At 36.7% G+C, this 23,933-nt stretch overlaps 2 protein-coding genes across 4 annotated transcripts in view; one reads left to right on the forward strand and one right to left on the reverse strand.

The window, feature by feature from the left end:
• Positions 1-23,933, reverse strand: part of LOC139967373 (echinoidin-like) — a 36,567-nt gene that overhangs the window by 7,827 nt on the left and 4,807 nt on the right. The gene's annotated exons all lie outside the window — the stretch shown is intronic.
• LOC139967084 (uncharacterized) lies at positions 6,506-16,020 on the forward strand. Of its 3 annotated transcripts, none has more exons than XM_071970813.1 (3): positions 6,506-6,679; positions 11,130-13,347; positions 13,542-16,020. In XM_071970813.1, exons 2-3 carry the CDS (start codon positions 11,149-11,151, stop codon positions 13,551-13,553), a joined length of 2,211 nt encoding a protein of 736 aa, XP_071826914.1. In that variant the 5' UTR covers positions 6,506-6,679; positions 11,130-11,148; the 3' UTR covers positions 13,554-16,020. The 3 variants fall into 3 exon arrangements, with proteins under 3 accessions (XP_071826914.1, XP_071826906.1, XP_071826922.1); XM_071970805.1 differs by lacking the exon at positions 6,506-6,679 and adding an exon at positions 10,418-10,546; XM_071970821.1 differs by lacking the exon at positions 6,506-6,679 and adding an exon at positions 10,523-10,541.

Below are 23,933 nucleotides of genomic sequence, written 5' to 3' on the forward strand. Positions count from 1 at the left end.
GCAATGTATGGTGACTATTCACCAAGACACTCCAAGCTGCCGTACACCTGCAGTAGGGACGAACTGTACGAGATAGAAATTGATTACATTAATTTCTAAACAGTATTTTGATACTGTTGAAGTAGTTGGCACCCTATCGAGACACTTAGTCGGTATTTTCAGACGCCGGAGCCCACACTCCTTGTCCTGTGAACCAAGGAACGTAATTGATGTACCCTCACTAGTAGACGCCATTCGTAGACTGAGGGATCATTCTACCTAGATGAGATGGGCGTACCCCTTGAATTGGTATATTAGTAGACCATTAGTGTTAGGCCATGACAACTGCCATGTTTTAACTTTATTTTATTTTATGCATATCGTAATTCACTTTTATCGTGATGGTGAATAGATAGTATTTACCCTGCGGATTACGACAAAACTTTGTGTTTGTATTCATTTTTAATATACTTGTGTCATATATCTTGGCAAAGGCTGTCGACTTGTCGCAGAATTGAAACCCTGCTTCCCTTGATCTGATGTATTTCGAGGTTACGTTTCTATCACAGACTAGTCTTTAAACTAGGTGCTACACTTCTTTAAAGGAAAAGCAAATCCAACCATCCCCTTCTCCTCATTATATGGAGAAGGTGGATGTGAGGAACGAATCTTCAAAAAGCTAAGAGAACGTTTTCCAGTTTCAAATTTATGATGGTTTAAAAGTCACATGGCCGTCATTATGTGAGATGTTTACGTCGTAGTGACATTAGGAGGTAAAACATTCCAGTTCCCCTTTTTGGTTTCGATGATAATCGTAACCTTTGCATTCATGATCGGGCGTATGTGCGTGTGTGCGTGTGTGTGTGTTTGTGTCACGCCTCGCTTGTAAACACGATATATCAAGAAGGGAAGCTTGGACCAATCTATTATTTGGTGTATATGAGTACCACATTGAGTCGAAAAAAACCTATTGTTTTGTGGGGATGTCAAAGGTCATTTTGGGTCACCAGGGGCCAAATAGTCAAATCCTTGTAAACACGATATCTCAAGGAGGTAACTTGGACCAATCTCATATTTCGTGAGTAGAAGGACCACATTTAGGAGCAAAAGCCAACAGTTTTTTGTAGAGATCAAAGGTCATTTGGGGTCACCAGGGGTAAAATTGAGTAAACCTTGTAAACACGATATCTCAAGAAGAAAAGCTCGGATGTCGCATTTTGTGTGATGGAGTACAACATTGAGTTCAAGATCCCTATTGTTTTTGGTGGAGGTCCAAGTCCATTTGGGGTCACCAAATTGTGAAAACCTTGTAAACACGATAACTCAAGAAGGGAATGTTGGACGAATCTCATTTTTAGTATGTAGTTGGTACACGTTCAGTACAAGATTTTATCGAGGTCAAAGGTCAGCTTGAGTCATCAGACGCCAAATTGTGGAAACCTTGTTTTATCAGCTACCGTATCTCCCACAGACCAGCCTATCATATAACATGTGCGTTACGCCTCATACGAATAGAAGAGTATTGGAAATGAGCTTATGGGTTTCCGTTGAATCTAACACTGAAAACTTGATGATATTTGCATTGGCTTCAACGTGCCGCTCGAAAGCCTTACGTTGCGTTCAAAAAGGTGTACTTTGTAGTACAGCGGTTCTATTGGACGTTTTCCGTCGTATTAATTTCAGGTTGAATGTAGTTTCGTTGTGACCAGGCAGCGTTTATGAAACTTAACAGTTCGTCAGTCTAGTAAAAATTTTACTATGACCAATGCGAAATAATTGTGTCAAAAGCTCTTAGTTTGGCTGTGAGTTCACGAGCTTTTGTCTGGATCGGCTGTTGATCTCAATTTGTGTAGTCTCTTCCACCGGTTTCAGCATAGCTAGGCCTTAAAAGTAACGTTTGACTTTCGTCACGTTTATAATTATGGAACAACTTGAACAAACCTGGCTAGGCCTGTGAGCAATTTTATGTTGTCTAGGTCAGCAACGGTTGGGTAGAATATGGTTCGTTAACACGACAAAGTGAAGAATACCAGTCAGAATGCCAATATACTAATAAGATGGCAAAACAACTCCTTAATTATTTCATTTGAGGCATTTTCCTACTGGCTATCAGTCATAATTCGCAATGTATAGAACAATTTAAGCAGGTTTGAGACAAGTTTGCTGTTGTTGCTGCAGGATTTTTGGAAGATAGATGCTCTTATAACCTCATATTTTCATTGCTTAAAAGATTGCTTTGATTTAGACAGTGTAATGGAGTAATAGCGATATTTTTTCGCGCATCAATCTGCAGCTAAAAGACAAGATAAATAACGGGGCAAATGTACGAAGTCACGCTAATCGAGTAGCGGCTCAAAGTAGCAGTAAGGTACTGTATAGGCTTAGGACTCGTGCACACCTAGCTAGTAGCTACTGTATATAGTATCTACCTAGTAATATAGGAGACATAATATAGTTGAAGCCAAGTTATCTTAGTATGTGTTGTTACAGACGTTTTACTTTTAATTTTTTAAGCCATTACAGTATATAGGCCTAGCTGCTTATTTATGATTCTGCGACATGGTTTACTTTGTTCAACACTTACTTTTGGTGGAAAAAGTTTAAATTCCATACTGCAAAGAAACATGACTTTCCAATGCGCAATAACGTAGCACAATGTAATCTGCCTACCTGCCTAACCTTTGTTCATAGAATGTATCAGGGGCGCCGGAGCCGGTACGGCAGGTCCGGCGAACGCCGGACCAATATTCACGGCGCAAAAAAAAAGAAAAAAAAGTAGGACTAAGAAAAAAAATGGCAAAAAATAAAGAACCAAAACGAGACATACTTCAAAAATGTGTTTCAGAAGATTAATCGGACTACTCTGGCATGGCAGGGGTCTTGTTTTCAAGCTCGGGATGTGCCATATCCTGCAATCTGGGAGGCATTTTTTCAAAATGTTCTCCCTTTCGCTACGCGCCAACCATGGTGGCGCGTAGCGAAGTTTGACCTACCAAACGTCCCCCGATAAGTATGATATATGGCCACACTCTGATCTGCCGTACCAATCCCAAATAGCTTCCCGACGTCCCTGAGTATTGATGTTGTAAATCTGTACTTTGGAGACTTGAACAACAATCATAGGTCTACTGGCGAGTGAAATTTGGCGAGCAGATTTTAGTCACGGTCGCCAAATAGCGAGTACGTTTAAAAATATTTGTCGAGGCCTGAAAACATTCAAAACATAATTTCTCATGGTAGAAATCATGGATACTTTTCATACATGGTATATGGATTTGCCATATTGAGTACAAAAATCCTGTTGCTTGTGAGGTCAAATCTCTTATAGTTCACCAGAGGTCAAACTCTGACAAACCCTTTACATGATATCTAACGATGGAAATCGTGGATACCTCTAATACTTGGTGTGTGGATTCATAACATTGAGTACAATACCCCCATTGTTTTTGGTGGAGGTGTGTATAGCGCCGTACAGTAGACTGACCTGTGTTATCATGCCATAGTGTTATTGTAATAGCTAGTGCCGGTTATACTAACAAGCAGAAGTCTAGTGCATTGAAGTCATCGAAACCTCTGTGCATTTTGCATTTTGGTTTTTAAACCTTTGATAACCCTTACTCTCTCAGTCATCTATGGGTATGTGAATACGCGCAAAACGCTAAAAGAAATCACCGGTGAAAAGATTTGCGCAACTTTCAGCTGCAATCATACCGTTCCTATGTATTCTAAAGATCTTAATTATGATAGGTTTAAATATGTTGGTGATAGAAGTAAAACAAATGTTAGTTCCTCACCATCATTTTCTCGTGAGGGTTAATTTACTACGTACATTAACTCACTCGTAATGTTGACTGGTATAAGCCGTTGAAATTACTCATGTCTGATATATAAGTGCACCATACATAAGTAGAAGGAAATGGCTTGGATATCGGGCCGTCGATAAAGTAGCCATGGTGATCGGACAACAGCGGACGACTCCCGGGCAGTTGTTTAAAAACACAGCTTACTTTGTACCTCAAACAGGTAATAATACGGCGCAGACACAAGGACTGCAACATTTAATTATTTTCTAAGCCATAACATGAAGCTACAACAACGCATCCGTTTGAAATTTATTTGATCTCATTATTAAAAAATTAGAATATCCTGCTGCTTACTCAATGGTATTGTTGTTGTTTTTCTCAACGACGTTTTGATTCTGCGCTTGTGCTGTTAAAACCCTAAGCGGCTTTAATGTTCCATCGATGTGTACAATAGTTAGAATACTATGTCATTATCATAATGAAGTTATAGTAACGAAATTTCATAGTTTTGTTCTAAATCTTAATTTCCAACTAAAGTGGATTTAAAATAATTGAAAGATAAAAAGAAAATAGTGAAAATATACGTCATTGTAATATCGCTTATTTTTAAGAAGAAACGTATGTTCTGTTTTTACATCAACGCTCTATCGAAACGTTAGATACTTACAGGCTAAGATGGAGTCTAAAATCCTTCCAAGTGAGAGAAACAGTAAAGACTTTCGCTTATTATCATAATAATCAACATGATAAAAATAATAAGAACTTTTTCATAAGGAACCTTTGTGATTAAAATAACCTAACTTGTATTCATTTACAACATCACTTTTTCCTAGAAGTATTGTAGTAGTAGAAACAACATTAATTTGTTTAACGTTTCATGATTTTTGTTCCGCATATAAAATAGGTAATACAGACGTTTATCACTTCATCTAAACGGCTACGGTCAAGTCTAACTTTCTAACATGGATGTATTTGCAACATCACTTTACCGTAGATTTGTTATTTTTATTGCAATTTTTGAATTTTGCTAATTTACATCGAGATCAATAAACCAAAAGGCTATATATAGCCTATCAACTCTGTTAATTTGAGGCAAAATTTTCAGTTTTACCAAATTGTTCCGTTTTCAAATAGAGCTTCCCGACGTTTATTATCTCTAACTTCTAAACGGCTACGGGAGAGGTTTAAAATACTTCAAATCTGAGAGAAAAAGTCAAATCTGATCGTTGTATTAATGGAATCTTGTTTTAAGGAAGAAAAAATGTCATGAAAATAACTTTCTCATGGATGTATTAACAACATCACTTTACCCTAGCTTTTTATTTTTTAACTAATTTGAAAATGTAAATATTTTTTATCGAAAATGAATAAAATCACTAAAGAGTTAATTTGAAACATTAAGTTTCACGAAATTGTTCCGGATGACAAATAAGGCTTCGAGACGTTTATCTCTAACTTCTAAACGACTACGATGGAGTCTAAAACATTGAACTGAGAGATGAAGGTAAGGTCTGATCTTTCTAATGAAAATAGCTTGTTTCAAGGAGGAACCTATGTTATGACAATACATTATCCATGGAAGTATTTACAACATCACTTGATACCTACATTTGTAGTTTTCTCGAATTGGAATATTTTGTAAATTTTCATCGAAAATTAATAGAACCGAAAGCTATATCTTTAGATAAATGAATAATACAACAATGCTATAGCCTAAATTAGAAATATTTACAACATCACTTTAAACTGGATTTTTAATTTAAAAAAAAAAGAATATTTTGTTAATTTACATCAAAAATAAATCATACAACATTGCTATAGCCTTTCAAAAGTATTTATTTGAGGCAAATATTCAGTTTTACCAAATTGTTCCGAACTACAAATAAGGCTTCCAGACCTTGATCTCTGAATTCTAAACGGTTAGGGTGCAGTTTAGAAACATTTAAAATGAGAGAAAAAGTCGCTTTGAGTTAGGCAGTGTAATGGAAAAGTGATATTTTGTTGCGCACTAATCTACATCTAAAAGACAAGACAAAGTAAATAATTTGGAAAAAGTACGAAATTGCGCTAATATTATTCTTATTCTTATTATTCTTGTTATTCTTGTTATTCTTATTCTTATTCTCATTCTCATTCTCATTCTCATTCTCAATCTTATTCTCATTCTCAATCTTATTCTTATTCTCATTCTCATTTTCAATCTATTCTTATTCTTATCATTATTATTATTATTGTTGTTATTGTTGTTATTATGATTATGATTATGAGTATGAGTATGAGTATGAGTATGATTATGACTATGATTATGATGATTAATTTTATTATTATTATTATTATTATTATTATTATTATTATTATTATTATTATTATTATTTATTTATTTTTATCATTATTATTATTATTATTATTATTTTTATCATCATTATTATCATTATTATTATTATTATTATCATTATTATTATTATTATTATTATTATTATTATTATTATTATTATTATTATTATTATCATCATTATTATCATTATTATTATTATTATCATCATTATCATTATTATTCAACATACATCGTTACCATGCTAACTCGCATACCCTGTATTGATTTGTGTGTGTGCATCTGTGTGTATGTGTACGCACGGAATGTAGAAATATGGCTCTGCACTAATGTACCATGAAACAAGTTACGGGAGGGTGTAAGGTAATTGCTCAATACATTGACACCCAAATCAGCAACTGGGGATTTCCATTATTATCGTGTGGTTTTGTACGGACATAGGTACTTTGCGTCTCGTCTGTTGTATTTTTAACAACTGGATAAACTAGGAGTCAAGTAATTCTGATATTTCAACTATAACTAAAAAGAGGCCTTAATACTTATCGACTAAAAGCAAAAACACAAGGTTAGTAACTACTTCTGTTCAGCGATAGGTCTCTGTGTTCAATGTTTGAAGGAAGGTGCACGGCCATTTTAAGCCGGAAGTATTTAATGGCGCATGGTTGGTTATAAAACTGAAGTACAGTAGATAACTACGGTGTTAAACAGCGAGCTTTAAATCGAGTACAGTATATGTTCTATGGTAGGTATTTAACGAATTAATGGAATAGTTTAGAAGTACAGGCAACACTATTTCCATGATAATAAACACCATATTACAATAGGGAATTAGACTATAATATACATGTGTATGTATCGCTCCTGTCATTGATAGTACTAATGCATAGCAGTGGCGGAGCGTCCATACAGTCAGGGGCGGATACCCCCCCCCCCTTCCCCTGACGGACTCAAATAGACTGCTGGCGCCCTTTTCAGCTCTTTACCACTTTTTACTTATTCGCGATTATTGACATTTGTATTGCGCTCTCATCTACTTATTGACATTTGTCACATTTTGTTAGTGTAATTTGGCGATGACACCTATTTATTCTTCGTTTATTTGCAAATTAGCCAGGCCCGGAAAGGGTCATTTCCGGCAATCTAGGGAGTATCTTTACTCAAAAAAATTCTGTGCGCTACGCGCCAACCAGTGGTGGCGCTACGCTTAGATAGTGTCGAAAGCGCCCCTACAGACCATTCTCGCCCCTCCTGACCAATACCCCTAGCTCCGCCACTGATGCATAGGACCTTCCTAATAAAAGTTAGATCAAATGACATATGAGGCTATAACGTTTAAGAGCTGCCACATGAAGGTAGTGATGGAATGACTTTAACTATTTGCCATTTTTAGGTAGGGGTACCAAGCTTCTCGGAAAGCTACAGGTGAATTTAAAGATCTTGTCAAAGAGTGAATATGGCCCTGAGGTCACTGTAGCTGACTCCCGTGTAGGGGGTCAGTGAGTTTTCCCCGGACATAAGTGACTGAACATGGATAAAACTGAAGGAGTGAGCGTCTTGGCGCAAAGATTGTATCGGTTGGGGTGCAGGGCCCGCCTTGGGCTCCTCATGGGGTCCAAGGGCGAAGGCCCGACGGGGTCAAGGGCCGGAGTCACACCTATAAATCTTCAAGTGTGATTCTGTTTGGTCCCTGAATTGATATGCCAGTCATAAAATCTATTGTTACTAATCTATTGTAGTCTAAAGACTTATCTATTCAACATCCAGGTGTCACGCAAGAATAAAATCACCTTGTTATATAGATGTCTACAACATGCACACATTTGGTATCATAAGTACATGCTTTATTCTTTACGTGTGAATACTTGAATTTTGTTCAAGTAAAACGAATTACTTGTCACATATAAGTTCCCCTATTTGGGAACGATTGAATATATATATATATATATATATATATATATATATATATATATATATATATACATATATATATATATATATATATATATATATATATATATATATATATATATATATATATATATATATATATATATATATATATATATATAAAGGAATTGTTTTGGTTTATCTGGGACGGCAAATCGTTTCTAATGTTTAAACCGAATGGTGCCGTGGTCTTTAGGTTTAGTTCCATGAAATTTTCTTTAGCTTTCCTAGATTTATCTGTCCAAGAATCGTTTTGGTCAATGGCAATAACACGCAAATTCTCAATAGAATGATTTTGGAGATTGAAGTGATTTGCAACAGGTTGGTAGATCTTTTTTGTTTTGATCGCCGATCTATGTTGTGTCATTCTCATTCTAAGAGTGTTTTTTGACTCTCCAATGTATTGTAAGTTACAAATATTGCAGTATATGAGGTAAATGACATTTTTGGATAGGCAGTTAATTTTGTGCCGAATTTGGAACGTGCGTTTGGTTTGGTTGCTCTGAAAGGTCCCGGTCGAATCGACAAGTAAGCACGTTTTGCAATTTTGTGTACAGGGGGTTTGCTTTTAGCCTTTTTGATGGCATTTTCAATAGTACCCCGAAAATACTGTCTATTTAGGAGGTGTTGTGACAGTTCTTTAGTGCGTGAATCAAAATCGACTTCAGAGGAGCAAATGCGTCGAATGCGCAACGCTTGACTGTACGGAATATTTCTGGTACAGTGACGTGGATGGCAACTGCTTGGTAAAAGGTAGTCGTGCTTGTTCGTGGGTTTATTGAACAAGTCTGTTTTGAGTGAACCATTTTGTAGGGTCACAGTGGTGTCCAAGAAGTGAACGCCATGTCCAGAAAAATCAGCAGTGAATTTGATAGTGTGATGAAACGAGTTTATGTCATCAATGAAGAGTTTTAGATTTGCCTCACCATGGGTCCATATCATAAAGATATCGTCAATGTAACGTAACCTCGTGTGTGGTTTCAAGTTTTGTCGAGATAAAAATTCTTTCTCGAGGTTTCCCATAAAGATGTTGGCAAAAGACGGTGCCATTTTGGTACCCATTGCGGTGCCATGAATTTGGAGGTAGTGTTTGTTGCCAAATACCAGAATATTGTTGGTCAAGATAAGTTCCATTAATTCGGCCAATTCTTTCTTCGTGGGAGTTTTGCCACGTGTTCAGAGCTACTTTTACACAGTGACATCAATCCCAATTAAAAAGTGGGGTGGTCGGGGGGGGGGGGATGGGGTGGACATCAATGACTAAACATGGATAAAACTGAAGGAGTGAGCGTCTTGGAGCAAAGACTGTATCGGGTGGGGTGCAGGGGCCCGCCTTGGGCCCCTCATATCCTCTATTCAACATTCAGGGTGTCACGCAAGAATAAAATCACCTTGTTATATAGATGTCTACAACATGCACACATTTGGTATATGTTTATGTGTATATATATACCAATAGTTTACGCAATATTACTCTTGGTATAAAACACCAACCATATCAGCTCAGCGTGGGTGTTCTCGTGATATCAAAGTCCAAACTCAGTTGTATAAAAGTTCCGTGCGTTATATACATTGTACATATATGTACTGCGTATCTTCTCATGTATTTCCACGTCTATGTGGTGGTATTTGTCATCAGCTACAGTTCCATAATGCCAGTGATCGAGTTGCACCAATATCTCTCTCTCCACCTCTCTCTCTCCACCCACCTCTCCACCTCTCTCTCTCTCTCTCTCTCTCTCTCTGTATATATATATATATATATATATATATATATATATATATATATATATATGTAAATCCTTTACCTCCATTTCATTAACATAAAGTCTGTTCAAAGTATCTCTTTCGAGATCCTGCTTTAGGAATCACAAATGATTTCGGGTTGGTTGGCATCATGTTTGATCTCTAGAGTAAGGCCAAATATGTCACCAAAAACAGAACTAGTATTGTTCGATACAGGTGACAACCGCCTACAGTGGAATTACGACCTTCCTTACCGGTTTCGAACCTCTGGACATACAATCAGCGTCCATAGCCTAGTTGGTTAGGGTGTCCGCGTACAGAGCGGGAGGCCCGGGTTCGAATCCCGGTGGAGGCTGGAAGTGTTTTCACTGTTCTTGATTTTCCAACTCATTACGATTTTCATTTATATATTTATATATATATATATATATATATATATATATATATATATATATATATATATATATATATACATGTGTGTGTTTATATTAATAGTTTACGCAAAGTTTACTTTTGATACAAAATACTAACCATATCAGTTCAGCTTGGGTGTTCTCGTGATATCAAAGTCCAAACTCAGTTGTATAAAAGTTCCGTGCGTTATATTCATTGTACGTATATATACAATGCACTGCGTATCTTCTCATGTATTTCCTTCTTGGTCCGATTCGTAACAACGTAAGATAAAATCCAGCTAGGTTGATACAAGACTAAGGGAATTGGTCAACATTAAAGTAAGGTAAGTCTTGAAATGTTAAACGGTGGTAATTTCAAACATGTTTCCTTAGTTCATCTGTATTTTGGTATACCAATAAGTGGGAAATAATATAACCAGATTACAATGGTGTTTGTATTATCGTTAAATTTTGTATATCTATTGACCATCGGTAGTACTAGGACTAAAAAAGTCCCAACAGAACAGATATCGAGATCATTGCCATGATACCAAATTCACTAAACCCTGGAGTTACTGACTGTTCGAGTGAACTTCAAATCATCATATATTGTCATTACAAGTCATCTGGTTCTTGTATCAAGGTAAAGTGCATTAAAGGCACGGTGCGCTGTTGGTGGTATCGTTCCAGCACCATAAACGTCTATGTGGTGGTATTTGTCATCAGCTACAGTTCCATAATGCCAGTGATCGAGTTGCACCAATATCTCGACTTCTGTGTTTATATGCGGCAAGAAATACCCGTCATACCGTAGGTCACATGCATTGAGTTCATTAAAGGTCTTGCTACTTAATTTTCTTACTCTCAATTTGTTTATCCAAAGTATGATATTCATAAACACTGATCTTAATAACTTTCTTTTTACAGCTTAAATTTCGAGACAAATATGGCCTGCCCATCGCCTTGGAAAGACATCGCAGATAAATTCTTCGAATGTTCAATTTGTTTGGATCTGTTTAAAGAACCGAAACAATTACCATGTCTGCATAGATTTTGTAAACAATGCCTGGAACCTTTATTAGAAGAACAGGCTGTGACATTTGAATGTCCTCTTTGTAAAGATGTCTGTAAAGTACCGAACAATAGAATCGATGGATTTAAGACTGACTTCCATATGAAAAGTATGCTGCAGTTTATTCAGCTACAGAAAACATTTGAAAACAAAGAAGAGAGAGAATGTATTGGCTGTGAAGAGAAGTTAAAGGTTACAGCGTACTGTTTTATGTGTAACGGATTTCTTTGTGTTAAGTGTTATCAATTTCATTTGACCAAGAAGATGTTTGTCAAACATCACAAACACTTATTAGCCCTGAATGATCTTGAGGGGAAAAGTCTCACACAAGAAAAACTTGCATCATTGATGGAAGCTCCTAGGTGCCATGTTCACCCGGAACACATGGCTCAGTTGTGTTGTTGTACATGCGGAAACCTCCCCGTTTGTGTGACATGTACTTATGATGAACACAAAGGTCATGAACTTCGTGACGTCAGGAAAGTGGCGAACGACGAAAGGGAATACTTGAAGGAGATATTGGAAGAACTTGTTAAACGTAAAGCTACTGTATTCAACTTTACCGATAAAATCAACAGAGTGAATAATGACGTTCTGTGCATTGTCGCTGAAACTAAAGCAAAATGGAAAAAGCAGTACAAAGATCAGACCAGGGAGTTACAGAATGAGAAAGAGAAACAAAAGAGAGAATTCAACAGATTCAAAACAGTTCTTGAAGAAAGTACTCGAAACAAAATGAAAGAATTAGAAACAGAAATGGAAGAGAAAATTAGAGAAATAAAAGACGAGTACGACAGACTGATTAAAATCAAAATTAGGGAATCAAAAGAGAAAGAGGACACCAAACGAAATGAAATAGAAAACAGAGAATTAAAGATTGTCGAAAAAATGAACCGACTTGATGCGGTAATGAATGAGAGAAATAAAACAATAGACGAACAACAGCAACGCAAGCTTAGAGAAACACAAAATTTATTAGATATGTGTAATCAATGGGTCAATAAGTTTGAAAATTTGTTGACGATATCTTCGAGTGTCCTTGAATCACATAACCACTGGGCAGACGCACAGTGTATTCCTGATATAAGAGCAGCGAGTGAACCTCTGGTTGAGGATATAATGAAAGATATTCCAGAAATTGAATCTTTATCTGATATAACAAGGGATGATTTACCGATATTGTGTATTGATAGAGTAAATATATCTGATAATGTAGAATCTGTTGTTGATATTGATGTGATCAAAGGTAATGAGTTTTTATTAACTAGTATAGCAAGTACCGGCTCTGGTAACATCGTCGTCTCTGGGAGGTTATCATCTGATCATTCATTAATTACAGTCATAAACAGAGAAGGACGTCAGATTCGTCAAAACAAAATAGATAAAGTCAAAGGGAGCTCTCTTCAACCCTTTCGTCACTGTGCTGCTTTATCACATGATAAGATAGCTTCGGTTTGTGAATCCAATCAGGTTGGTGTTTATAATATTCATGATGGGTCCTTTACTCAAAATAGCATCACGACCCTCTTTGATGATATCAAAACGGTGGTTTTGAAGTATGCGAGTTCTATAACTACTGATACTATACGTGGCCACATCATTGTGGGTACACGTAATATTGGATCGCTATTTATATTTGATGAAGAATTTAATTTCATTCGAGCTCTGAAGCTGCCAGAGGTTATAAAATGGTCAAGAGATATCCTTTATCATAAAGGCGTTCTGCTGATATGCGATGCAGAGAGTAGATGTGCATACGCTATAACCATGGATACATCTAAAACAGAAGCAGAGTTACTATACGAGCTTCCGAAACCAGATATTGACGGACCGACTTTGTATCCTTTGAGTATATGTAAAGACAGTGCAGATTTTGTATACATCTTGAGGTCAGATACACAGCATGGTACTGGAAAATGTATCATCACACAGTACAGTCAAGATGGTCAACAGTTGTTGACAACCAAACGGACAGAAGATGGAGCACGGTGTATGACAACATTGATGACAGAGGAGGGAGAGAAGCTACTTGTAGTTACATATCGGTCAGGAAAGATGATTTGCTATGGTCTGGTAAGTATATCTCAGTGTTTCTTACTTTAATATTACTAGACATTACAGGATAGTATGAAAAGGAAAGAAAGAAAAGAACAGAAAAAAAGGGATTAGTTTGCTGTAAAACAGTTTGTTTGAGCACTCTAAATGTGCTTCAAAACTATAGAGAACTGGATCAACGTTTGTAACTTTATCAATGTTATTTCCAACAGATGCCAGAATGAAGTCAACCGCGAAAATTTTCATCAAAGAAACGAATATCCAGAGCATACACCACACTGAATCGAATATTAAGGGCAGCTGACGAGGAGAGAATAATCAATATTTGCAGAAACAACTAGAAACTTTAAGGTGAAACGGATCCTTTATCTTTATCTAATGAGATGAAGCTACAGTTCCTGGTGATTATCAACAGCCCCGACGAACAATAGTAAGAAGAAATAAGTCTGGAAATTTATCCAAGATGGTAAATTGAATTTATTGAAAGTATCACAATTATTTGTTTTATTGCAAGATCATGTTTATTTTCTGTGTTTGCGTGTGACCCCTTGCTTGAAGCTTGGAAAATCTCATATTTCGTGTGTAGGAGAACCACATTTAGGAGTAAGAGCCAATTAGTTTTGGTGGAGGTCATATGTCATTTGGGGTCACAATGGGTCAAATAGTGAAACCCTGTTAACATGATTTCTCAAGAAGAAAAGCTTGTACCAATCTCATATATAATGTGACGAGGTAACACATTGATTAGAAGCCGATTGTTTAGAGTGGCGGTCAAAGTTCGTTTCGGATCACTAGGGGTACATTTGTGAAAACCCTGTAAACACGATATCTCAAGAAGGAGAGCTTGGACCAATATCATATTTCGTGTGAAGTACAACATTGAGTAGAAGAAGCTAATTGGTTTTTGTGGCGGTCAAAGGTAATTTGGAGTCACAAGAGGTCAAATTGTGGAAAACGTGTTTCATAATCTACCGTATCTCCAACCGACCAGCCTATTAGATAACATGTGCGTTACGCGTCATAATAATAGAGGTTGTTTGCGATTGGAAATTAGCTAATGGGCATCCGTAGATAGTACCACAGAAAGTCGAACCAATCGCCATTTACTTAACCGTGTCGCTAACTGCATACGTCATTCCGTTAAAAGGTGTGATGTTTGTACATACAACGTTCATTGGAAAGAACTATACAGTTGTGAATTAGAAACCTGTATTAAATATTTGTTTTCCCGTCGTATTTTGCAATTGTCGAGATTCAGTGCCAAATAAAAACTTCAGGTTTGGATGTAGTTACGTTGAGGAAACGACCAGGCGCCATTTACGAAACTGAACTGTCGCCTAGTTAGATTTTTATCAATGACCAATCTCAATTCGAATTAACTGTGTTAAATGGTTCGCTAGCTGCTAGTGCATTATGTACGAGAAGTTTTCATGTGCGGAGATTGATCACAAACTTCACGGAGCATTCATAAATATGTTGGGTTCATATGTTAAATTCTCAACCAATTAAAAAAGTTATTAAACATCACCACGGCTTGGTTATGCACAGGCAATCCCTACACAGTAGAGTGTAGTACTAGCCGCCCCGGTATAGACTAACAATAAACATTGGTCATCCCCATCTGAGTAAGGTAACATTGGGTTCGTTAACATAAACACGTGGTGGACAAAAGGCTTCATGTCAGAATGCCAATACACTTAAGGTGGCCAAACGTCTCCTACATTATTTCTTAAGGCATTTCCTACATGCTATCAGTCATAATTCTCCAAATTTACAATAATTAAAGGAGTTTTGAGACAATTGTGCTGTTACCGCTGCCATGCTATTTGGCAAAGATTTTCAGTTGCGAGTGAAAGATAGATGATATTTCAACTTTAGATTTTCATTGCGTAAAAGATCTCTTTGCTTTTACTTACGCGTATGACATACGAGAAGGTGGCGGTGAGGTAGTTCAAGAGAATATACAAACCCGGGACCGGTGCGGGAGGGGGTTGTCCGTTAGGAGGACAGGGAACTTTGTAATAAAGAATAGTTTATTCTCGTAAGGTGAATGACAATTTAATCTAACATATACGGACCATTACTCTGATGCAAGATGAAAAGCTTAGTGGGAAAACAAAAGACTTTTAAACCACAAATGACATATATACAATTCGTTACAGATTTGTCACGGACAAATTCTGTTGAACGTCATTCCAGACGCCTCGCTGATTACATGAAGTTTAAAATAATACGTTTGCTTTGAGTTCTTAGAATTTGTAAAACTATAAATGAAAATTAAATATCATTAAAGCCTGCACTGAGGAGGTGACGTCATCATATAACTTAGCCTTAAAGGAGCATTCCAGAGACTAGCATATTTTAAATCTGAATATCTTTAAAAACGGGAGTACAGTAGTAATAGAAATGTTGAAAACGTCTTTTTTCTTTGTCTTTTTTCTTGGACTATAACATATCAAGATTCAATTTCTGCCTAGATTTATCCTTTAGAACTGATCAATTCATTACAAAACAAACTCTGAAATTTAGTCCATGATATATTTCTCACTTTTTTTAATGATTTATGTGATAACTCTGTAAGCATAGCCTACTATAATTTGGTTCTCTGCATAGGCTACTTCGTAAGTGGTTTACCCCCACCGCACCCACCTCCCACTCGCCCACTGCCCCCCTCCCCTCAAAAAGATGAAACTTTCCCATTCATTACTTAGCCTTACTCACTTCTTTTCCTTTCATATTTTTAGCCCTTTAACTTCTTTACGTTACTGATTACGAGCCTTTCCCTAAGTACTCTATTTAAACGAATTGAAATAACTTTTACTCTCAGAAGATCTCAATGAAATACAGTATTTCATTCACCCAATTTTATAAAATAGTGTTGATGATTTGTAAGTTAATGACACATTATGATGACACATTGTGATGACATCTAGTTTTGATGACATATTTCTATGATTTGTTTGTATTATTATACGTTAAAATTACAATATGTTTTGCGATATCGTTTATTGTCTTCCTTTCTCAGTGGTATCGAAATGAAAGTTTTAATAACAATCAAAATTATTCAACACTTGTCGTTAAATGGATACTTGGACAGACAAAGGTGTTTTTGTGTTTTTATTTTGTTTGTATTGCCACTTCAATATAAGAGCAATTTGAGATTTGTCTTTTTACCTTTTTGATTGTAATTGAATGGAGTGAGACAAACCCAAATTGCCCAGCAATCGATCTATCCCCCTTAACCCGAATCACTCGTGACGTCATGATTGAATCAGCCTTCCAAAAGTACTGCGTCTCTTCCAAATTTGTCGATACATCTATCAATTTCTGATAGAGTTTGGGACAATCTTCGATCTAAGGCTGGAAAGAAATCGTCGGTTAAGACCGGATTGATTGGATCCTGTTCTAAGGACGCCCTCTTTTGATCACCAAGCATCTGACCAGGTTTGGTAAACCCTCTAAATTTCCAGCATGTTGAATTTCTAAAACTGTAGAAAAACGAAAGAAAACGAAACAATTATAATTAAACAAACAAACCAAGAAGTACAAATAAAAACAAAATTTTGTATTTAAAAAGCCAAACGACCTTTGTACAACCCTAGAAACATCAAGGACAAGTGCCAAACTTGCTTCAGATTCATTAATTCAACTTATCGGTACGAATTTCACAAGTATTTGTGCAAACAAGTATATTCAATGTGTTTAATATAGCTTATTTTGCTACGGGGTGAAAAAAAAGGTGAAATCCGGACTTGTGGGAGGAAAATGTAAGTCACACATAGCTATAACGTGTGCTTCATATGGCAAACTTATAGTGTGGACAGTTTTGTTAGCACCTACCCCTGTGGCTTCAGGAATTCTATGGACTTTGAGACGCCTCTCAAGAAAAGAAGTCTGTAGCTACGCCCCTGCAGACGAAGACTCGGTCGAGTTAGGTGAAATCTTCCTACATTGCGATCTTCTCGCTATATATTATTTTCGGTTGTTGCGCACCATCCTCTTTTGGTGGACGTTACGTTGTGAGATGAGAGGGAGCAGCCATGCAGCAGGCAGGAATGTACACTAAGTATCGGGGCCTAAAGGGACTTTGCAGTGTCAATAGGATGTCTTTTGATCGTCACCCATCATCTGTCCGTTAAACTTACATCATTCCATCGCCAAATTCGTGCTTTAAACTAACCAGAAAGTATCAAAGTGTGAACTTTGTTACAATCTATTAATACCCCTATAGACAATGTGTTATTTAGCCACCGTTTATCGTAAAGCCACAATTATTATGGAAATCCATTACCGAAACTTTTTATGCAAACTTAAGTATTTTGTAAAAAAAAATTGAAAACATTGCTTATAATCAAGCAACTATACAACTAAAACAAACTTTTAATTTGAAATTCAAAATCGTACTTATCAATCTTAAAATTTGAAACATTGTTAAATCAAAAACAAATGAAAAGATAAGCAAAAAGTACACAATTATGAAGTGCGCTTGGAAAATTCTTAGTAAGTAAAGAAAAATAAACCATTCTCCCTCTGGAAAAATCAAAACAATCAAATGACAGGGAGACAAAGAAGGAACACGGATTGAAAAGTACTTTCAAACGGAAGAATAAATAAAAAAGAGGGCGCTATTTAAAAAATAAGTCAAATTACAAGATTATCGACAATTAATTGCCAGGGCTTGCTTTTCAATCTGTTGCACTGCATTGGAATCGTCATCGGATAAGCTCCTCATTCAGACAAAATTCAAAATTTTCCCCTATCCCTATTGGATTAACAAAGCAAGAGTCTAGTAGATTTATTTAGTCTATGATGAAGCCAGGAAAGGTATAATTTTTTAATCAATTCTCCAACTAAAGCGAAACATCAAATTTCCTAAAATTTCAGTGCAGATGTGAAATAATTTACAAACGAAAATATGTGAACTAAAATGTTTATGGGTGCAATCAAATATTGTCACCTCAAAAAGAGAGCAAGCTAGTCTCGCGGAACCGAGACCGATGCAATACAATGCAACAGTTGAAAAGCAGGCCCTGACAATTAATTGAGGATGATCTTTTAATTTGATTTACTTTTTAAATAGCGTCCTCTTTAATTATCTATTGTACCTGTTTGGAAGTACTTTTCGATTTGTGTTGCAGTTTATCTTATCGCTCCCATAGGAAGAATGAGGTATTGTAGTTCCTCTGCCAGTTGGTCAATTTTCTTCAAACTTGGTGGGAAGGTACCTCATGGTGAACCCTTGTGTTTTGCAGACCCCCGGAACCACAGGTCAAAGATTAAATTGAGTTAATATCGAATTGTTGATATAACGCCAAGGGGAACAGTGAATTAAACCCTTCACATGTATTATGGAAATGTCAAGTACTATCAAAATATGTGGTTGCCATGGAAACCGAGGTCAAATGTCACGTGTTTAAAATTCAAATGTATTTTTGAGCGCAATTTTGTGTCACAAATTTCCTTCGGCTGGGCCGATTTTCTTTAAAATTGATGGGAAGGTACTCCAAGTTAAACCCTTGTGCCACGCAGGCCCCTGAACCAAAGGTCAAATTTAGTGCAAATCAAGTTTTGCTCTAACTCAGAGGGAAGATATTTAATTGACATGGAACCTTCACATGTATCATGACAATATCAAAAACTATCAAAATATGTGGTTGCCATGGGAACCGAGGTCAAAGGTCACGTGGTTGAATGTCAAATGTGTATTTTATACCGGTACATAGTCCTTAGTTACAGGCCTAGTGAAATGGGGAGCATTAATCTAATATATAATAAACCTAGATCTAGCTTAAGCCGCACTATCCTGAACCTAACTGTTATGTGAGGCCTGAGTAAATGATAAATTCAACTAGGCTAAAAAGTACATATTGTGCCTGGGCTGGTCCAGTTATATGTGAAAACTTGACGGCATTGAATTTCAAAAAATGTCTACGTGCCACACAGGATTATATTGGCGGTAACGCGCAACGCGATAATAGCGCGTTTAACATGGGAATGGGAAAAGTCGCTGTTTTGTGACGCGGTTCACCTTTGTTAAGGCGTATCGGCCAATTTTTCTTTGCCAAATGCTCTGGGTCGATCCTTACTATTTATCACGCTATGAGCGATTCGTTACTGTTACTGCACCGGCCTCTACTATAAGCGTATGTTAGAAAGGGGAGGAAAATATACCAGTCGTAGCATTTTCCTATTTTTATGTAGGGAGACTCATTCGCGTCGCAGAGCAGACTCAGCAGAGTCTAGGTTCACCTTCGCTTCTGTATCCAGCCTATAACTTATAAACGCGTGCGTGCGTGTGTTCGCTGGATATATCTACTACATTGTGCCTAGGCACAACTTTATTGTACTGATTTCCCAGAGAGAGATTGGTTTATTTTTCTCTAATTAATAAGAATTTTCTAAGCGTACTTCTTAATTGCTTACTTGTTTCTTATCTTTTCATTTGTTATTGATTTAACAATGTGCCTTATTTTGTGTTTGACTTTGAATTTCATATTTTCAAGGCAAATGAAAAGTTTTGTTATAGTTGGACAGTTGGTTGATTATGCAATATATTGAAACATTTTTGACAAGATACTTTGATTTCGCATATTTTATTTGCGGTAAATGGCTTCCCACTTTACTTGTGGCTTGGATGACAAATGGTTGCAAATACGTCACGATGTTCGTAGTCTAAACCAATTAACGCCATACAGCTGGTTATATGTAATATCTGTTGTCTAGGGGCATATATAGATTGTGAGGAAGTTCACACTGTGGTATGTTTTCTGATTAGTTTAAAGTATTCACGGGTAAGGGGTGGGTGGAGGATGAAGAATTTGACGATCGAATGATGTAAATTTAACAGACAGATGATGGGCAACGATCAAAAGACATCTTATTGATACTGCAAAGTGTCGTTAGGCCCGAACATAGTAATATTTGACGTACATTCCTCCCTGCTGCATGACTGTTCCCTCTCATCTCCCAACGTCCACTAAAAGAGAATGGTGCGCAACAACCGAAAAGAATGTATAAACTCGATCGAGTCTGCGGGAATGGGGGGGGGGGGTAGCTTGTACGTCTCTTGTCCATGGTATTCCTGAAGCCACAGGGGTAGGTAGTAACAAAACTGTTTCCCTTTCTGTTTGCCATGTGGAACATACGTTATAGCGCCACAAGTCCGGAATTCACATTTCACCTCGTCCCGAAAACAACTTTATTAACCACAGTGGAACCAAATGTGAAATTCATGAATCCGAGGTAAGCTTGGCTTGTGCAAAGGTTGTTTTACCCGGTGTTTTCTCAAGGCAAATGGAAATTTGCCATCTGTCCTGATTTACATGAACCTTCCGATTTATTTAGGAAATCACACGATTTTATTTGCTACTCTCCCGGCAAAATTTGAATTGCACTATTTTTCTTTACCGTAATTGTGATCATAAATGAATCCTTTGTATGCTTTTACTTGCTGCAAGAACGGGTAGATGTTCCACTTGGTTTTATGGGAACTATATGTACAAGATGCTGATGTCATTGTGCAGCGCTAACGTCATTACGACAATTAGTGTTTATGTAACCTATAACATTGCATAGTTTGACGTGTAAACAATGAAAATGTTTCTCTGATACTTGTTAGATCGCTTTCTTGTTTAAGTTGGATTATATCGAATTCTCCCTAATTTCTCCCTCAGACTTGGGGAGGGGGGGAGGGATTATAAATTTCCATATTTTTGTGAGAGACAGGGTTGTCAGGTCTCCAAATCAATATATACCAAGATATACACTTACAGTCAAGTGCAACATTGTTTGGAAATTCTCGTATATCCAAAGAGGTGCACTTTTATTCAAAATGGAGAAATATTTTCCATAGGTTGACAGTTATACATAGATGATAATATTTCATTACTTGTTTAGGTTGAGTCTTACGAAATCGTTCAGTTTCATATAATCAATGTATTTAAAATAAAAAGCATAAGCAACAATTAACTGTATAGCAGGAAGCTACCAAGCTGCAGTGAGATTCCTGTATCTATCTCATAGTAATATACTGTACACTCGCTTCCCGCTTCTAAAATGTTACGGGATTACACCCATGGCGCCCATGACGCCCATGGCCGTTAGATACATCGTGGTCGTCATTTATAAATCGAGAGAAGCTTTCAGATGATAACGAAACTTTTAACCAATGATACTTAGTCTTCAAACGTACAATTTCAAGTTTCGGACGTATGGAACACCGTTTTAACATTTATTACGGAGTATAACTGAAATCAATTTCAGTTATCTCAATATACCACAGAATTTCATATATGTTTAAATCTCAAGAAATCTGTAATTCTATATTATACATCTGAATTGGAGTTTCAGATACCTTCCATTCAATTTCAGATATCTTAATTAGAAATTCAGATAGATGAAATAACGCACAAATTTTAGAAATTAAATGTTAAAACGGCTTTCATGCGGGCCGTGAAAGAAGGAGGTGAGGAAATAATCAATTTCGGAATGAAATATTGGTTTAATATAATTGTTTTCTTATATAGTTAATTGACAACCTAAAACGCTACTCAATGAATGTAATGTTGTAAATTATTCTATGAGATATTACAGGGCACGGTTTTCAACATTTGGGGTCAGTGTTTTAGAGACTGTTGGATATTTTCCATCATTTATTATAACACGAACAAAAAGAACAAGAAAAGGAAGCAGAAGAGAGGCTGTCGTGAGAAGTATATCGTTAAGTCCAGGCTAATTCGGTGTTTCTACAAGGCGATCTTACAAATAAAACCGTATGTATTGGTGCATTCCAAATCATTCCACTTGCTTAGGTCACGATCTTTTGGCTTCCTGATGCTTCCGCAGTCCTGAACACCATTCAAATCGTTTGGCTGATATGGCAACCAGTCTGTAAATTCCGGGCCAGAGCCATCTACTCCGACAAATATTCCTTCCTCATTTCGATCACTGTAGCCGATCCACACGGACTGAAAGAGAAAACGTAAACATGTAACGAATGCCAAGATTTCAGTCCACGGTTATCCAGTATTTCCTGGCCTATGCATAGGTCTTACGTAGGGATTTTACAGACCCGTTCTTAGACCATTAAGGCGTACCGTGTATGGAATGTATTTTACATGTATTGACACCTGAGCACGTCTAGGTAAGTATGACATCATCAGGCTAATTGTGCTTGGATTGTTAACGTATTCTTCTTTATTTACATTACTTTTCATTTCCTTGGTAAACCCCTGGTAGAAATTCCAGTAGAACCCAGTTAAAAAATCAACGAGGTTCTACTAGGGCCTACTATGTTTAACTGGTTTTTAACTGTGTTTAACTAGGTCTTACTGGGTTCCAACTGGGCTATGCTGTACATGAGCTAGGTTCAACTGGGTTTACACAATGTTCAACTGGGTTTGTTCAGGCCCAACTGAGTTTGAACTATGTTTGAACTGATCCAGTTGGGCTTCAACTAGGTTTCACTGATTTTTGCACTAGCCCAACTGGGTTTGAACTATGTTGACTGGTGAACTTGCCCTGTTGGGGTTGAACTAGGTTTCAACTGGTTTTGCACTGGCCCAACTGGGTTTGGACTAATGGCTGGTGAACTGACCCAGCTGGGGTTTAACTAGGTTTCACTGGTTTGCACAAGCCCAACTGGGTTTGAACTATGTTTACTGTTGAACTTGCCCTGTTGGGGTTGAACTAGGTTTCACACTGGCCCAACTGAGTTTGGACTATGTTTACTGCTTTTATTTTAATTATCAAGAAATTATAATGTAAGTTCGTAAGCAGTAACCGTATAGTAATATATTGAAATTGCTAAATTAGCCAACTTATGAGGGGTGTAAAATAAATCTTTGTCATATTTATCACAGTTATGAATAAACGATTACATTTTTTTACCGCAATGATTAAAAATATAAAATATTTCCTATATAATAAATTTGAAAAAATTATGTTATAATTTGTTCGTCGATTTGAACAATTGGTAGACAAAATGCCTTCCTAGTGCAAAATAGTATGATCCGACTTAATTTGAACTTTGACATTTGTACCTTGTGTTAGCGCAAAATTTATAAATTCCGAATCCGCAAACCACATACGCCAACAGAAGCTTCGCAGAATAATCGCATTTGTAACCGATTTTGCCAACAATTTTAAATTATTACCGCGGCTAAGTTCCCTCCTTTGTGATCTTGCAGTATCTTTATATTATTGACACATACTTGTAACATTATAATTGATTGTAAACGTGCTCTTTATCATACATATTTGAATTGAACAGAAACTTTATAGGCCTATGTAGGCTAGTGACTTAGGACTATAGTATAGGCTAGGTCTAACAAACCGGTTCCCTACTAGGTATACCACATGGTACAATTACTAACGTTAGGCATAACCTAACGTTATAGTTGCACAGCTTATAGGTGCCTAACCTAGTTATACTCAAGTTAACACCTATATTTAGCCGCATGATTTAAGGAAAGTTATTGTCAACTAGCAAACATATAATAGCAATTTTCAAAATTTACGCAATTTCCTTGATTGTTGTTTCAAACATGAAGTGTCCTATTGGCATAATAACATACTTTGCAAAAGTCATTTGCCTAGTGAAGTGT

Source organism: Apostichopus japonicus, chromosome 1 (genome assembly GCF_037975245.1).
Source record: "Apostichopus japonicus isolate 1M-3 chromosome 1, ASM3797524v1, whole genome shotgun sequence".
Lineage (NCBI taxonomy): Eukaryota > Metazoa > Echinodermata > Holothuroidea > Aspidochirotida > Stichopodidae > Apostichopus > Apostichopus japonicus.